Genomic DNA, 18,621 nt, shown 5'->3' on the forward strand with positions numbered 1-18,621 from the left:
TGTGTGTGTGTGTGTGTGTGTGTGTGTGTGTGTGTGTGTGTGTGTGTGTGTGTGTGTGTGTGTGTGTGTGTGTGTGTGTGTGTGTGTGCATAAGGGAAACAGTTGGGAGGAGTGGTTAGGAGCTACAGCGGCAGAATAACCGCCAGCCACTCCCCTGCTGAACATCAGAAGTTGTAGTGTAGAAGGAGTTGTAATGCAGAGGGGCGTCACAGAAATGCACCTGGGCCCTTTCCCCTCTCTACCTGAACAGCTGCCAGCAGTATTTTAATAATGACGATGCATGATTGGGTCTTGACTCATAGATGCCTTTTAAAGGCGTTTTCGTGGAGCTTCTGTCCATACATATGTCAAAAACCTGGACCTACAGGTCAACATATTCTTAGACAGACTTACAAGGTGTGCACAAGATAACAAAGATATAGTGAACTTAAGTGAACCAAAACGATTCACCTAACAGGTTTGAAATAACCCCCATTACTCTCTATATAAAAAAAGTTGTCTTTAAAAGAATAAAAAAACGTTCACAAGCCTTTTGGGAAGTCTTAAGTATGTGGTTAGCAAGTCAAACTTTTTTTTAAATCAGTATTATTCCTTAATTCCAAATGTATTCTCTCTTTTTCTATTCGTAAAATACCTTCCCATCTTGTCTTTGCTATTTACTTCTTCAAACACATTGAGTCTACACCTGTGTGCTATATTAATACACTTAAACCCTGGCAGCATGTGACTGTTTGAATATGTACTGAAGACTTAAGTACAGGACATAACACAGGGCTAATATTTGCTTTACCATATTCCAAAAAGGTGAAGGCTTTGAAATGTCATTCAACTTCCAGAAACAAGGTGTGGTTAAACATGAAGTGGATGAGCAGAAACAACTTACTGCCATTAACAGAGGAGCCTTGAACATGAAGCGCCCATTCATCCGATTTAGTCTCTCCATACAGAGCACTTTTCTGTTCAATTATCAAATTATTAGCGCCTCCTACGCCAAGGCTTTTTGTAGAAATCTCAGTATCTCTTTTAAAATGTTCTTTTTGTCAAAGTTCCTTCTGTCTGTTCTTAAAAGGGCCCCTATTATGCTTTTTGTGGTTGTCCCTTTCCTGTTGTATAGGTTTGTGTGCATGTAAATGGTCTGCAAAGGATTCAATCCCTGTGTTCCCTCCAGAGGGAGTTTCTCTCCCACACACTCCCAAATGCCTCCATTGGACTCCTTTGTTTACTTCCCTAACATGTAACACTCGCGCTTCTAACCCTAACCCGTTTACAAATATTATATTCTGGCTCTATGGCAGGAACTTCTGTCTGTAGAGGCTTAGGAAACAAAAATGAACCAAATGCGCCATCTAGTGGTCGAATGAAAAGAAAGAAAGAAGACACAAATCTCTTCAAAGAGGCACAAATGTTTTAATGATAACTTATGACAATTGTTACTTCCAAAGTGTAAATCATTTATGAATGAAACCAGATATCATTTCAAATGAAGAGAACACAATGTTTTTTCTTACTGCAGAGGTTAAGCTGCCAGTTAAATAACGATAAATACTATGCTGATAAATAAATAAATAAATTCAATAAAAAGCCTAAATGATATCCCCAAGAGCCATCTGCATCCTCTTGAAGCCGCTTTCCATTTCAATAGAAGCCAGAGTCTTGAGCAGCCCAGTTTGGTGTCTGAGAGAAAGCACAACAACAAATCCAAAGCATTAGAAGGAATGCTCAAGATTTATTTTTTAAAACACAAAATAAAATACATTAGAAGTTATCTGTGGATGTTTACAATATTGATTCATCAGAGGGCAGTAAGACAGAGGAAAGTGACAGGTGACCATTAGGAACATTTGAAATGCCAACATCTAAAAAGAACACTTTAGAACAAGTGTCTTTATAAAGTATAAAGTGTAAAATACATTTCAAATACATTAGCCTTGAACTGGTAACAGCCAGCGTATCAATCTTCAACATTACTTTGGGTGCCCTCAACGAAGAGTTAACAAAGTTACATCTGATTGGCTGATTGTAAACCGATTGTTAGGGAGGGGTACTGAAATGACCCAAACCAAACCCTCCCCAGTCAAATCATATCTGCATGTCATCCATTTCTTTACAGCCAATCCCTGTAAGAGTTATTTCATTAAATGAAGGATGTGATTGGCCGACTAATGCAGCCGCTTCAACCAATCCAGTTTGTAATTAATACTAGCTTGGTTTCACTAAATATTTAATAATTAATAATAGCATTTTCCTAATGTATTTGTTTGAGTTATTTTAGGCTTGAATGCTTTCATTCACATGACAGGCATTGTATTATAGGTATACAAATGTTTCATATTGAGTGCAAACACAAATATTTAGTGCACTCACTCTAAAACACTAAAGAGTGTATTTATTTATATTTTAAATATTTTATATATTTATTATAAAGGATGATTTGTATCTAAGAATATGATTTATATCATGATTTACTGAAAAAAAAACAAGCAAAACTCTAATTGATTGTATATTCAATACCTTCATTTAGCCTGGAAGGAACGATCTATTGTTTCATAACCGAATATTCCGCCAATGCAACTATTGGACTACAAGGCCATGAATATTTGGCGTAACCCACACATTTGAAAAGATTTCTATTGTCCTTCTCAATTATGTCGGTTGACTACTAAAGGTAGACATGTTAACATCTCTTTAAAATGTTTAGTTCTCAGTGTACCTCATTCCTGTTGCTATGGGCGACCTTCTTCTCTATGTTCACGGCCAGCATCTGGCTGCGGAAGGACAGGCTCTTGGTCTTCTCGATCACCTGCTGGTACGGAGACACCGCGTTGTTGCCCATCACCACATGACCCTGGGGAACAAGTTCACAGATGAATATTCAGAAGAACGCACTCGATGCTGCCTTCGGTCCTGTAAGAGCAAGTTACATCTATTTTCATAACGGTTTTACATCTCATAGTGGATAATAGAGTGGTGCAGGAATGAGTCCTAAAACCAGGAAGTTAGTTAGCATTTTACCACAACCATGTTCCCTCGTCTCAAAGTCAGGAAATAACCCACTTGTCATTGTCTGAAGCTTCTATGTGTCGTTTGTATATGAATGGCTTTTGCTAACAAGTGACTCTAATAAGAACATGCCATCATCTCAAGAAAGGGCAACACTCCCAGCATCTTTTCCCCGACTGCTCCACCTTTTTTTGTGCAGCCGCTTTGATTTGAAAATATTTCAAATGTCCCAAAAGGCGTCGTTGACGTCACTGTAGTAAATGGTGGAGAAGGTTGATTCACTATCATAGTGAAGACCAAGAAGTTGATTTGTTGGAGCATATCAGCTGGACACTGGATGTTGTAACCGGTGAGCGTTATCCTTTTATCTCCCACAGACACACAGAATGCCTCCTCACTCAACGAGTGAGAGTGATAGCAGCTGCTTATTTACACTATTATGGCCCCTGTTAAAAATGTTTGTAATGTTATCTACTGTAAGTTGGTCGAAACGAATGCCTCCTCATCCGGAAGCTGACCGAGCAGCAGTCGAGAGGAGCCGAGCGCATCCGCGAAGCACACAAAATGGCGACGTCAGAGTTCACGTTAGCCGGCAAATCTAATCTCTTCCGTCAAAATAATTCCCTTTAGCGCAATACCCGCTTCAGTTGCGCCACTTATGTGACAGACAAGAAGAGTATGTGACAGACAAGAATAGTCAATTCTAATGTCTAACACTTAATGTGGAGAAAGAGATGTCCTTTGTGGGTTGATTGTGCGTTGATCTGTTGGTAATGCCTCGGGGTTCCGGTGGGCATGTAAACAAATGCATAATGCTGCGCTATACTTTGTGGCCTCACCCGGTTGCATAGCGACACTTATTGTTTAGGTGTCTTTTAATAAGCAGGTAGTCATATCATTAGCTAGAACTAGCTGGATCTGATCGTATGAAGATGTAGTGGTCATAGAAACAATGAAAGAAGCGCTGGGAGGAAACTCTTCAGCTACTTTCTCAGAAAAAAGGAGCTTTGCGGACACAGGACCTAAATGAGAAGAGTCATCAGGCCGAACATTAGCCGCCTTGAGCTTTGCGGTTGTGAAACAATCAAATAAAAGTGGTGTTAATGTGTTGAAAGGGTCCTGCTGAACAACAAGTGTCAATATCATAAACGTGTGTTCACCAGAGACCGTATTTATTTCAGTCCAAAATGGAATGGGAAAGTCCTAATGCTTTCTGTCGAGGGAGCACTTGTGATGCTAACTGTCAAACATAATAACATCAAACTTGACTGCACCGTTCTGTACAGGGTTGTTTATGCTATGCTGGGCGAGTTGAAGGATATCTGACCGGATGTGGATCAGTGAAAGCAGAGCCTCACCAGTTTGGAGTCGATCTTGGCGTCGAGTCTGGCATTACGGATGAGGTTGACGATCCACTTCTCCGCCTCCTCCGGCGTCATGTTGAGCTTGTCTGCCAGCATGCTGAGTGGAGAGAGAAGAGGAGGAGGCCTTTCAGTTCAGTAAATATCCATTAAAGTCTTCAAAATTCTCTTTACTGTTGATAACACTTCAAAGGGAACTAGGATGAAAAACCACTACAATTTGGGAGCGCTGCAGAACATCAATCATTTGGGTATACGAGAGTTTCTGTTTCTGGGCTTTGACTAATAAATAAGGCACTGCACACGCCGTTTTTGACAAGTTCAAAGACTACGAAGACGGTGTACCTGATGCTGATGCACTGATGAATCCTACAAAAGGTCTCAAAGATGAAGAGGCGGGCATTCTCTATGAAATCCTCGAGGCAAGCAACCAGGAAGAAGTCATTTGCAAGAACCTGAGGGGAAAGAATCCACTGTAAGAAACCATCACTGTAAACACAATACTGAGCATTCACATATAGAAAGTATAGGAAAAACATCTGGAAATGTCTTTGAGTTTTTCTGCCGGCACATTTTCCATTGTTTGGATATGATGTGTGTGAAGCTATCATTTTAAACCATATCCATGTTTAACTGGAATGATAAGTATACTATAAGCCAGAGATGGGGACTCGAGTCTGTGACTCGGACTCGAGTCGCACTTAAGTCGCACACACAGAGACTTCAGACTTGACTTGGACTCCTGCTCAAAAGACTTCGGACTCGACTTGGACTCGTGTGTTGGGACTCGTGAACAATCATTGTGTTTTCTATTTTTGGCGTATTAAAGGTGGGGTAGGTAAGTTTGAGAAACCGGCTCGAGATCGCTAGAATTTGAAAATACACAACCGGAGAAAATCTGCCACTTCCTCACAGAGCCCCTCCTCCAACACACACGAACGCGCACATGACCAATGAGGGCACGAGATAAATTTGTTCCCTGATGGAAGGCTGACAGGCAGGTAGGCCATCCAGTTATTTTAGCCGGGCCGGCTATCGGGATGTTAAGAGCATTCCATGGAATATAACAAAAAGTGTATCTCGAGCCGGTTTCTCAAACGTACCTACCCCACCTTTAACATTAACATTATGGTAACACCATGGCGACCGGCGGCACACCTGCAGCTGTACCGCTTGCAGGTTCAACTATAAAAACTTCGAACAAAAACGCCGGCGGCACCAACAAAAGGAGCGCACACTGCAAAGTCTGCAATATTAAAATCAAGGATGCTGGTGCAACAACTTCAAATTTAATCAGGCACTTGAAAACTCACCCGGAGAGGTCAGTCACATTAACGCATATGGACGGTTAGCAAACATGTTTAGCTCAGCATCAGCTATGTAATGTTAACTTAGCTTGCTACTAGCTTTGTAACTGAATATTTGAAAAGATGAGTGAATGTTTGCTTGTCACACTTGTTTGCGTTGAGTGGCGTTGACATCCAACTCTTGACATGACATAAAAAAGGTCGGTAACGTTAATCATTACGTTCTGCTGCCACTATCTACCTGCTAACGTTAAACGTAGAAAAATACATAGTTACATACATAAATACATCTGTCGGTTTATAGGCAGGTTACAGGTTTATTGTTGACCACGTAACGTTAATGTTACAGGTTTATCAGGTTACCATTACACTGGGTTTGAGTGAGAGGATAGAGGAATATGTTTATTTATAGTAGACTTAAAAGATGTCATTAGAGACCCAGTGTAATTAAACAATACGGTTGCAGAGGTCACATTTTAACATTTTTGTCCACTGGCCAAATGGCTAGCCTAGTGAATGTTGAAATGTTACCAGCCACTCAATAGATTGCCATTGTTATGTTTGGCTGGTGCGTGCAACATACAGTACCTGCCACTTGCATGATTTACCAGCATTTGGCTGGTAAATGGTGTTAATGGTAAATATCTCTTTTGGAACAGGTCATGTTTTAATATCACCAGTTCAGTATATTTCAGATAATATTGCAGCAATAGTTTTTTAGTTGCAAATGGCACAGAACAAATATTTACTTTTAAGTACTTTTAACACAGTTTCCCTGTGGGGGATTAATAAAGTATTTGTGATACTGATTTCTGATTTTGAAGTGTTTTGCTTATAAGTTGTTTGCATTTAGCTAAAGTGTGATGTTTGTCCTCATATTGCATTGCAATAGCCTGTTTAAAGTGATCATATAACAAACAACTAATCAGTACTGATACTGTATGCTAATAGATATAGGAGTGATAATAATACAGTAAATGCTTTGAATTTCTTAGATATAGCTGTGCAGTATTCTTAACAGACTGGATAGCAGCAGACAATAGAAGGCTTATTACAGCCAGAAGAGACATGAGACTTTTATTTTTTAGAGACTTGAGACTTGACTTGGACTCGTGACCAAAGACTTGAGACTTGATCAAGTCTCACCCCACAAAGACTTGAGACTTGACTTGGACTTGCAAAAAAAGACTTGTGAACATCTCTGCTATAAGCACATAATAGCACCACACGGTGACCACATATGATTGGCCGGAAAATGTTCCTGTGGTCTGGCTGTTTTTTTTATCTACCCATACATTAAAATGTCCTGTTCCAAACTATCAGACCTCACAATGTACGGCATTCCTAATCATTCAAACCGTGTTTTTCATCAGAGAATTATGATCAAATAAAATCTTGAAATAACCTTAACTGAAATAACAAAATGATTGTTTGAGCAAGACTAGATTGACACACATTTTGGAAATAATCGATATCATTTGATGACCGAAAATGGGAATTTGACACAAAACTGACAAAATGAAGAAAGTTAACCAACATATTATGACTCATCTAAAACTGGATTAATGCTATGAAGAGCAAACTCAAGACCCTGCCTCCAACCTCATCATTGATGGCTACCCCATCCCCTTCTCTGGCCGAGTTAAGAGCCTTGGTGTCATCCTGGACAGCTCCCTCTCATTTTCACCTCACATAAATAACATCACCCGGACTGCCTTCTTCCACATACGCAACATCTCCAGACTCCGCCCATCGCTTTCTCAATCAAACACTGAAGTCCTGGTCAATGCATTTGTCACGCCCCGCATCGACTACTGTAACGCCATCCTCTCGGGCATACCCACCAAGCGCATCAATAAACTACAAATCATACAGAACTCCGCAGCCCGGATCATCACCGGCACCAAGGCCTCAGAACACATCACCCCCATCCTCATCCAACTCCACTGGCTCCCGGTGCAATCCCGTATCAACTTCAAGAACCTACTGCTCACTTACAAAGCCCTCCATAACCTGCCCCCCCCCCCCCCCCCCCCTTATCTGGCTGACCTTCTTCAGGAGTACACCCCCTCTCGCTCCCTCCGCTCCTCCTCTGCTGGTCTGTTGACCGTCCCCACCCCACGCCTCGTCACCATGGGTGCTCTGGCTTTTAGCTGCACTGCTCCCAGACTCTGGAACTCCCTCCCCCCGCACATCCGACAGTCAGACACAATCACCATATTCAAATCCCAATTAAAAACCCACCTGTTCAAATCTGCCTACTCACTGTAGTGCTCCCCATTATATGTTTCATTTGTGTCCACTTGACTGTCTCCTCCATGATTTCCTGTTTGTGTTTTTATCATGTTCTGTTGCCTATTAGCGTTTTCTTTTTTAACAAATTGTACGGCGTCCTTGGGTGTCATGAAAGGCGCCTAAAATAAAATGTATTATTATTATTATCACAATATTATTGAGTAATGTTGAATTTAAGCTTTTTGGATAATCACAGATAGGTGTTGCTCTGTTTTAGGACTGGGGGGGTTAGCTCTGTTTTGATTGATTATTTTGGCTTCATGTCTCCGAAGCATTTTGTGTGGACTAAAACCTTCCATTTAAAGACAACATTTGAAATAGCTGCTAAATATAAACCTGAGGAAATATCAATTGCCAGAAATGAAATATATATATACTGTATATATAATGGGCTGTAGGTCACATCATTAAAAACAGAAGATCTACTATTGCTCATTAAAAAGAATGCATCAGTGTGCTGCTCCCAGGTCTCCTGAGGCTATCTGATCTATAGGAGCTTCCTGTGCTGTGAAGGATAGATCATTCACTAATGCTGAGAACAATGCTAATGCTCACAGGTTTATATGTATTGTATGATGCAAGGCATGTTTTATTTAAACAAATATGTTTGGATGTTACACAACAGGATGTCAACATATTACTCCATCAGGGAAGCAGCCACATGAATCACGACGCGATCACCAGGGCTGAGCTCTGTAGGAGGTGATGTAGTGACGTCTATCTGTGGTTTAAAGCCATGATCACAGAAACATCAAATAGGATGTTTGGCCACCTCAGATCTCTAGTAAAGCTTTCATCTGGGAATATATTAGTGTCTGGGATTTTGAAAGGAGGTGTGGCACCTTCATTTCACGAGGAGTTAGTTATTGTGAGACAAATCCAATTATTCTACACAAACTATAGAGCCAGGGTCGGCCGTTAATATCCAATTTATTATTTTCTTGTGATAGAGACAAATCAGGGCCACTTCTGCAGAGATGGAAGGTTCTTAGGATACTTTTGTAGAAATACTCTGCTACAAGTCAAATCCCTGCATTCAAAATGTAACTTAAGTAAAAGTACAATAGTACTAGCATCAAAATATACTTATAGTACAAACATTGAAAGTGCTCATTATCCAGAATTGCCATTCTCTGAATGAAATATATTATATCACGTCTGATTATTATTAGTGATCCATTCATGTAAAAAAATAAATGTGCAGCTGGTAAAGGTATTGCTAACTTTAACGGCTTTTTATATTTCCAACTTTCTGATTCCATAATATTTCAACATGATTCATTAGTTGATTTTGTATTAAATATGACAGATTTTGCTCATTTTCAGCTACATTTGAGTATTTAGTGTCTCTACATGTCTCCATGCTCTAATGTTCAAAAAGCTCTTTATTTCTCTCACACTGCCTGTGCTGCAGCACCTCTTTCCACCCTCTGTCTGAAACCAGAGCCCAGTCTGCTCTGATTGGTTAGCTGGCCGGCTCTGTTGTGATTGGTCAACCGCTTAGAGATGTCCCGCCTCTAGGCATGTATAAAATGTTGGACCGCTAGCCAATAGCAGTGTGAGTGTTACGTGTGTGTGGGGGAGAAACTCCCTCTAGAGGGGACTTTGGGATTTCAGCTTTTGCAGACCATTTACATGCACACAAACCTATAGAACCCACTACAGGGAGAGAACCACAGAAAGCATACTAGAGCCTCTTTAACACTAGAACCACCAGAGGTCGCTGTATACATAAAACCGCCAACGGGTCAAATGTACCCGCTATTGATTTTCAAGGTACAATGTTCTTTTATTTATCATACAGAACAGTGAGTTTTGATCGCACAGGGATGAATTGACCCGTTGGCGGTTCTAGTGTTAAGTACAAGTACCTCCCAATTCTACCTATATAAAGAACTTGAGTGAAAATACGTTCTACTGCACTTTTCACATTTTGCACCAAAAAGTTATCTCGCCACAACAAAAGACCTTCATGCTAAAAAAAGCCCAGAAAGCAAATCAAAAACATCATGTGATGCTTGGACAGCAATCACAATGTTAATCTCAAGAGCAAAGCAATGAACAAAAACATTGGAATACCCCTGACTATAAAAAGGCATCAGAATCCATGACAACAGACTATCTTAATGAACTGTCTTCTTTCCATCACTGCGCTCACACTCTGTATCTGACAGGAGTGTTGAGGCCTTCACGATCACTGCATCATTTATCAGGAGGGGTTAAAGCCAATTGATGAGAGTGCTGCGAGAATACGCAAAGTGGTCCCCGAACACAATTTAAAAACTGCACCGAGGGGTTCCTAAAGGCAACCGAGCCCCAAATCTGACAGCTGTTCCGCTTTGAAAATCAAACTGAATAAAAGCAAGAGCCGGCAAATCAGGCCAGACATGGATTTGCCGAGGCTGAATGGCTGCGGAGTGAAATGCCTGGGACTGAGATGAGAGCACTATAGCTAAGGGAAGCTTCATGTGAGCCCTCAGTCCCAGGAGACAGCTCACTTTGATGGCTCATGCACTGTGACAAACACACACTGTCAAACTTTAGAAAGCCATCCTTACCGACTCGCACTCCCTCAGCTTCTTTTGGGCGCTGTCAAAGTCGAAGTTGACGTAGAGACACTCCACAAACTCCGTGATTGGGTCCTTGTACGTGTACGACTCCTGCGAGACGGGGGATACAAGCACAACTCATTTGAGCCCTGAATCCTAGAGCCATGTTAGATTTAAAATAAAAAAATAGTCCGCCGAGAGGTTTTGATCTTACCTGTTGAATGACTTTCACCAAGTCCTTGAGCACTTGTCTGCGCTTCCGCACGTCTTTGTTGGTGATGACAGCCGTCGTAAGGTACCGCAGGATGTGTGGACACATTGTCTGGATGGCATTCAGATACCTGAAGAACACAAAAGCACACAGTGGCACCACCATTAGCTGCCATCACAACAAAAACGTGAAAGCATCAATCATTTCACTCGGAAAGCAAACAGCAAGCTGTGCAGAGAAAGCTCTGATTCATGCTGCAAAATACAGGGTAGAACATTTCACAAACACCTGAACACTTTAGTACGGGTGGCGCAGTGGTCTGTGCATCCGATCATCAGATCAAGGGGGAGTGCTGGGGAACTCCAGTTCGAAACCCGCTCCTGCCGCCACTGCGTCAGGCCGTTGTGTCCTTGGGCAAGACACTTCACCCGGATTTGCTCCTGTGGGTATTGTCCACAGTACATGTATAATACCAATGTGTACTTGTAAAAGCGCCTCGATGACCTCGAGGCGTGAAGATGGACGGTGTGGCGCAGTGCGCTGTGCAATGATCATCAGATCAAGGGGTGAAACCCGCCGCTGCTGCGTCTGTAAAGCCGGTGTGTCCTTGGGCAAGACACTTCACCTGAACTTGCTCCTGTGGGTATTGTCCACAGTATCTGACCATTGCATGTATCATATATGTGTAATGTGTGTATATGTAAAGCGCTTTGAGTCATTGAAAAAGCGCTATAATAAATGTAAGGAATTATTATTATTAGTAGCAGCAACCTATTATGAATCACATTCTTTTTGACAATACAACAGCAGGGTGGCCTTCAAGCTCAAAAGGACTTTTCAAAACAAGTCATGACATTCTGGAGCGTGATTAAGAATAAAGTATGGATGACAGATCCATCAAACCTGTATTCATACACACACGCCTACATTTAATTACATTTAAATGTAATCAAGTGGAATGAGATTTATTTTAAAGCGTTTGAGCTAAATAGATGTTTTTGTAATGGTATAAAGTAAATGATAGTGCTGTTAGGTTGCTGCAAGACCGCCCACTTAATACAGGTGGCTTTCTTTGTGGACAGCTTGCAGCAGAGCACAACAGATTCGCTTTTTTGACAGCAAATAAATGTCGATTCATTTGTTTTACTTATTACAATTTTTATAATAAATGCATGACACAAGTCTGAAACAATGCTACAAAGCCACCATGGGATTATAATTCTTCAAATAAAGGAATAGAAATACAATTTGTGTAGCCTAATCTTTTTCTGCAACTCTGCATTTTGATCAGGATGAATAGACTTGCAAAATAAGAAAAAGCTGCACCCATTGTTATGTTGATATAGATTTGTAAATGTAATAGATGAATCTTCAAGCTTTTTTGTTCAACTCCATAGCAGGGGTGTCCAAACTACGGCCCGTGGGCCAAATGCGGCCCGCGGACCATTTTGAATCGGCCCTCAGCAAATTCTAAAAGTATAATGGAGCATGGCCCACAAATGAAACTTGTGCTTGTGTTATATTGTACTTCTTAAATATAAATGTACAAATATATTACACAATAGTATTCATGCGTTAATAAGACCACTTTTCAAATAAATTCAGTCAATTACATTTGGAAAAATGTTCTAACATATCTTAGTTGATAAGCAAAAAGCCCAATGACTTATTTACATAACAAGCTTGAAATCATGCTACTTCCCTGATGGCTCCCACAGGATTATTGACATCCTCGTGGATTCATCTTCTTATTACAGACACATGCATTTCCTAACATTCGGTCTATACGCTGTAAAATGTATTATCTCTTCAATTTACACATGGCATCTATTGCACGTCTGTCCGTCCTGGGAGAGGGATCCCTCCTCTGTTGCTCTCCCTGAGGTTTCTCCCATGTTCCCTTTAAACTGTGGGTTTTCTCTGGAAGTTTTTCCTTGTACGATGTGAGGGTCTAAGGACAGAGGGTCTAAGGACAGAGGGTGTCGTATTGTCATACTGATATTCTGTACACACTGTGAAGACCACTGAGACAAATGTAACATTTGTGATATTGGGCTAAATCAACATTGATTGATTGAAATAGACCCTTTCTATTTCTCCTTATTATAATCAATCTGAGGCTTCTGTTTTAAGGCCTCATTTACCTCCATTTGATTGATTTTGCTAACTTATATCTGAACTTATGAGGCAATATACCTCTAGTGATTGGCCCAGCCCTTTGCATATTTTTCTGTATGTTGCCCTCTGTGAAAAAGGTTTGGACACCCCTGATCTAGAGTCTGGATGACAGCATCATATGCCTTGTATTGTTTGTTCAAGTTGACTGTTCTCTGCTACATTAAAGATCAAATGCAAAGCTTTTTGTATAATTGCCAGTAAAATCGAAATCATATAGCTACAACACTATCTAAGATATTGCAGTATTAAAATCGGAGATAATATGAGTCTGGCAATGCGCAATATTAATTTTGTTCAACCCCCAACACCAAGTCCGACGATTTATTTTCTCCGCCGCTCCTCCGCAAGATGGCGGCGCGTGACGTCAGATGTGCCAAACGTATTTCCACCTGGCTTATCAATCACAGCGGCTTCCGCCGTCTGATTCTGAGTAGACTATAGACTAAAAGCTTTAGGAATCCAAACTATAACATATAATAAGTACCCTGTATCAAGATTGATGCAAAACAAGTGAAATTTGACCTTTTTAGAGAGGTTTAGAAAAATAAAGTCCAGGCGGACTCACCTCACAAGGACGAGGTGGATGGGAATTTGTTCAATGCCTAACATATTTCCACCCGGCTTATCATGTCTGATTCTGAGTCGGAGGCCACCCAATATCTGGAGTATGTTGTCGACATCCAACCATATCTATACGAGCCTCTGATGTCGAAGAGGAAATACAAGGAAACGTCACCTGATATCACCGATGAAAGTGCTGATGGCGATGATTCAAGTTCGCCATCTGAGGAAGAGGCCGAGGGTGCTGAGAATTGGTGTAGATGTGGAAACTGCCAGACCATGCATACAAGCCGAGAAAACAAGTGCTGCCACAACTATGGGAAAGTGAAGGAAGAGATGGGAGAAGAAGTCTGCATCACCGACTGTAGGACGTTCGACATTTTCCGTTATGAGTGGAGGAGCGATGAATGAGCTGCAGATAAACTACAATGCTAACAGTGAATTAGCCCCGAGCGAAAAATGCTAACCTATCACTCCTAGCGCCCTTATTACTTATCCTAGCTCCACATCCAACACATTGTTTATGATCGTAAAGACACAGAATCTAACGGTGCCCACCTCTATAAGCAATAAAACTGCAATTCCGTTATCTGCGTTATCTGCTGTGCTCCGTGCGCTTTGAAATCTAATCAAAAGTTGTTTACCTCAATTCTTTGGCGTTTCTGCATCGCCCGGCTCTTTCGTTCTTTCAGTGGTTTCTTGTGCTGAAATATGGAGGGGACGGCTCCGGGTTTCAGCCTCCGACGTGCTATTAATGCTTCTCCACCAACAGACTTCATGATAGCAGGATCAACGTCGTATGCATCACACGCGAAGTGGTCAGAACACAACTTGCTCCATTTTGTCGGTTGCCATCCAACACGATTCACTAAAAAAAATCAATTTTTTGCGGATGATTTGGTCTTTGGGAAATGCATGTAAAACTCTCCCAGATCCCGCACCGTTCGTACAACAAAAAGCACAACAATAACCCATGTTAATTCAGTTTTATTTTCGAAAAACATGTGACCGAGACTGCCGAGTCGGGATATTTGGTCCAGAGACTGTTTGGCCACTATTACGTCACGCGCGCGGAGGCTGCTGGGAATTACATGTCAGAAATTCAGACGGCTTTGGGTCGAGTTTTGGATCAATAAAAAGCTTTTTTTTGGGTGTATTATCTTGATTTAAATAAAATAAAAAATACAGGCAGTCTTAAAAACAACATTTCTATAAAAATGTAGCATATTTGGAAGCTTTGCATTTGACCTTTAAGAACCGAGACTCACTGAGGCTGGTAGAGGAAGAGCTCGATGATGTTGTCCCTGCCTTTGGGATGGTTGAAGAACACGAAGAGGGACCAGTGGATGAGCCAGGTCCTCTGCTGCAGGGACTGCAGAGGAGAGCTCACCGACTGAGGGGAGAGGGACACAGTATCAGGATGTGTGTGTACAGCAACAACAACCGACAATACAATTCAGACCTTTCAATACAGTTCCTGCCAAATTAAAAAGCCTACGTTGGAGTCAGATAGAAGAAATGTAAAATGCAGAATATCTTAGAATTTTTTCAAAATGTGAATTCAATTTATTTGTCCTGACATTATAAGCATTTTTATCACAATGCCTAAGTCAAACACAAATACACGTAAAAGGCTGGCTTGTTTCAGAACTATATTTAACCACTCTATTTGATAAGAAACATGTTGTAATATTGTATTAGCAAAATTAGCTAAATGCATAGCTATTGATAACATTTTGGATAATTTTGTATTTATTCAGCGACACAGTAATAACGTCTGTCATGTCAAAATATAATGAGGCCGTAAAACAAACAAAAAATTCAAATAAAAAACTAAAAAGGGGCCCCTATCAATCCCTGTGGCTATGTGCTGCTTGGCCCATGTCTATATTGCTAATGTAATCCATAGTTAGGTTATCTAGTATTATTCCCTCACATTATTATCGATAGTCTCCCTCAGTCGAGTCAGATCCTCCATGGCTGCTTCCCAGTTCTGCATCAGGATCTCAGAGGCCAGCTTCCCCCACAGAGAGCTCAGAGCGTTCCTGTCTGTGGAGGGCACCTGAGCACAGAGGAACACATTCAGAATGTTCAAAACAGACTGAGCTGTATTTTGGAAATAATAATACAAAATAGATGAAAAACGATTATATCCATCTTGGCTTATAAAAACATGTTTTTATTTTTGGGTAGTTATTCTTACCAGGACACGGAAGAAGTAGAGGTACTCTGCAGCTCCGGAGTAGTTCCCACACTCATACTGGAATTTGGCGTACCTGTACAGTGTGTCCAAGTATTGTTGTCGGAACTAAGAGAAGAGAAACAAGGGACATTTAACCCACAACTAATTATACGGAGGTAAAGTTTGGATTTGATCAAACGGTTACTACCTGCAATATAGCTTCCAAAGACTCATTATAAGAGGTATGGCAAGATATTAAAGCTGACATGAGTGAACAGTCTTTGGCCTTGGAGTGAAGTCACAGCACTGTCCATCAAACTGCTAGCTCCTTTTTATTTCCTTCAGAGAAAATAAAAATGAGAGGCTGTAAGGCTGACAGATTGTGGCTGATTGGGGAAAGTGTCTGAATCTTTCATCCTTTTAGCCAAAACAAAGCCTGTTCATTTTCACAAGTCCGATTTTTTGGCAGGGCAAATGATGAAGAGCATGATTCAATTACAGAAGAAAATAAAAATGTAATGCAAAAATGTTAGCCGTCTCTTAAATATTGAGATTCCCTGTTGTCCTTCCTTTTATATCATCACAGAGAATACATGTAGGTATTTGACAAAAGAAATACATTTCATCTTGGAATTTTTCAAAATAGAGGGGGACTTTTCCATTATATTTTATGGACCAAATTGATATGAAAATAGTCAATAGTTGCAGACCTAACATTATTTGCACATCCTGTGTAGTGTATGTGTAGATTATATAACACAAATATAAAATAAACAAAGCATTGGTAGAACAGTTGCAAGAAGTGATGATTGAGTTTATAATGAGGACATTGGTGGTGGTGTTTTAAGATTTTGAGACTAGAAAAACAGCCCTGCTGGCTCACGTGGCAGCTGGTTGTTATGGAAACAAAAGCACATTGTGCAACCCACCTACAAATATCTAAATGCAGGGCACCTTTTATCAAACAAAATGAATACAGCATTTAACATTTCAGAATTTACGTTGTGTTTCTCTGAAAGATAGTCGAAGAGCATCCTCCCATCTCTGAAGAAGAAAAACACAAATAGATCAATAGTTGTTAGAAGAGCCATGTAAAGTCCACAGACATCCTTTCAGAAGTATTATTATATTGGCAGTACTATAAAATAGATTGAGCTAAGGATTTAAGTTGATCGGACCGCGTGGACTGCATCTGTCGAGTGGTCTCTGGGTCTTCAAACATCTTGACAATGGGCTCCGTCTCTGACTGCAGCTGCTTTAGTTGGTCCACCACTGAACTCCTCTTCTCCCTCAGAGCTGAAACACAAACAATTGTCACATTAAGCATCTATCGCCAAACGCTTTTTGTTCACGTTTGTTCATCTGGTTCGAAAATCTGGAGCAGAAGACATGAAAATATAGGCAAGAACACTTTTGTGTCCAGTAACCAATTACCCTTTAATCCAGATTATGGTAGGATACAACGATACCATACGATAATACTTTAATGGTCAGATCAAGTCTGAAATGTGACTTGCATCACAGCAGCTCATGTGTAACATCAACAAATATCAAGACACAATACAAAAACAACAAAAATGTAACATAACAGCACAATCACTGAGAGAAAACATGCTCAAAGAGCCTTCAGCGTGCATTTGATCTGGGATCAGCTCTGTATTTACTGAGAGGATTGACTGGAGCACAAAGGAGTGCTTCAGTCTGACTTTATTGCATCGCGGGACCCTGTATCTCCGATTAGATGCTACTAGTTCATATTCACTGTTCAGAACATGGTTTGGTTCCGAGATATGTTGTTGGTGCTGATATATTCTTATTAATTGGATCAATAAACAGTTATGGTTGCTTGTCAATGTCGGGACATCACAGGCAATGAGGCTAGTATTTTCCCCTTTAATATGTAACATTTTCATCAGGTGAACACTAACAGTACACAATGTATTGAATACAAAATAAATCGTGATTAAAATCCAATTGCTTTGGTCATTACCCAAGATGCATCTATTCTATTGATCAACATTACTGTGTGATAGACTGTATGACATAATGAAATGCTAGAGAATCGGAACAAAGTGTTTATTAAACTGATATTCTCTTACAGTGTGGGATTTCCTTGTCGGCGTACAGGTTTTTGTACACATCCATGGCGAAATCCACCATGTTTGTCTCGCTGAGGAGGTCCAGCTTTCCCTGGAGCAGTTCCTTGTCATTGTAGATCTGTTAATATAAACAATTAACGATATGAAGTTCCTCTGAGACACGCACTCAAACGAGAAAACAACTGAACAAAAGAGAAAAGTGAAACACTGTCAGGGTATCATAATTAATGCTGAAATCAACCTATGGCTAACGCTAATCCGTGGCTAAATGATAACCTTTAACGCTAGGTATCGGCAATAAGAAGCATGTAAGCCAAAGACATACAAATAAAATCGGTTTAACAGATTTCCAGGAATTGACTGCTACTGTACCAAACAGTACAACAACTGTCCAGCTTTTAACTTCAATTCACGTGTAGTTTAGTAAGCGTTCGCTGTCTTCCGGTGGGATAACATGACAGCTAGCCAAACAGCTAGCCAAACAGGTAGAAATACGCGCTAAAAAAACTGCCACGTTATATTTTACTATCATACAATGTAATAGCTGGTGTACCTCTTTCACTGACAGGAACTCCAGAAGAGGAAAGACCAAATGCCGGTCCAGAAAATGGGCTATCTTGGTTGTCAAATCGTAGTCCGCCATCCTGGCTGGCTTCAAATACAACCTTTATTGACAAACCTAGCGCAGACGGATCAGGCAACGTTACGTCATCGCAGTTCCCCGGCGTCACGATGGACTACTAGGCTACTACTAGAATTTCCTAGGAAAACTAAGAAATGTGATATAAATTGTTTGATGCCATTCCAATAAGCACGTTTTTTAAAAACTTTTAAATCATCTAGTTATACCAGTGAATGTGCCTGGCTGTCATAACTAA

At 40.6% G+C, this 18,621-nt stretch overlaps 1 protein-coding gene across 1 annotated transcript; it reads right to left on the reverse strand.

Annotated features, from left to right (window-relative positions):
- Nucleotides 1–1,383: 1,383 nt before the first annotated feature.
- eif3eb (eukaryotic translation initiation factor 3, subunit E, b) lies at nt 1,384–18,419 on the reverse strand. The gene is made up of 13 exons (XM_034236044.1): nt 18,297–18,419; nt 17,744–17,861; nt 16,823–16,940; nt 16,646–16,688; nt 15,666–15,770; nt 15,399–15,524; nt 14,731–14,855; nt 10,727–10,853; nt 10,522–10,623; nt 4,707–4,816; nt 4,359–4,461; nt 2,711–2,845; nt 1,384–1,674 (listed from the first exon to the last, which is right to left on the reverse strand). The coding sequence occupies exons 1-13, from the start codon at nt 18,384–18,386 to the stop codon at nt 1,636–1,638; spliced, it is 1,341 nt and encodes a 446-aa protein (XP_034091935.1). The 5' UTR covers nt 18,387–18,419; the 3' UTR covers nt 1,384–1,635.
- Nucleotides 18,420–18,621: the final 202 nt, after the last annotated feature.

This window comes from Gymnodraco acuticeps, unplaced genomic scaffold (genome assembly GCF_902827175.1).
Source record: "Gymnodraco acuticeps unplaced genomic scaffold, fGymAcu1.1, whole genome shotgun sequence".
NCBI classification, from domain to species: Eukaryota; Metazoa; Chordata; class Actinopteri; order Perciformes; family Bathydraconidae; genus Gymnodraco; species Gymnodraco acuticeps.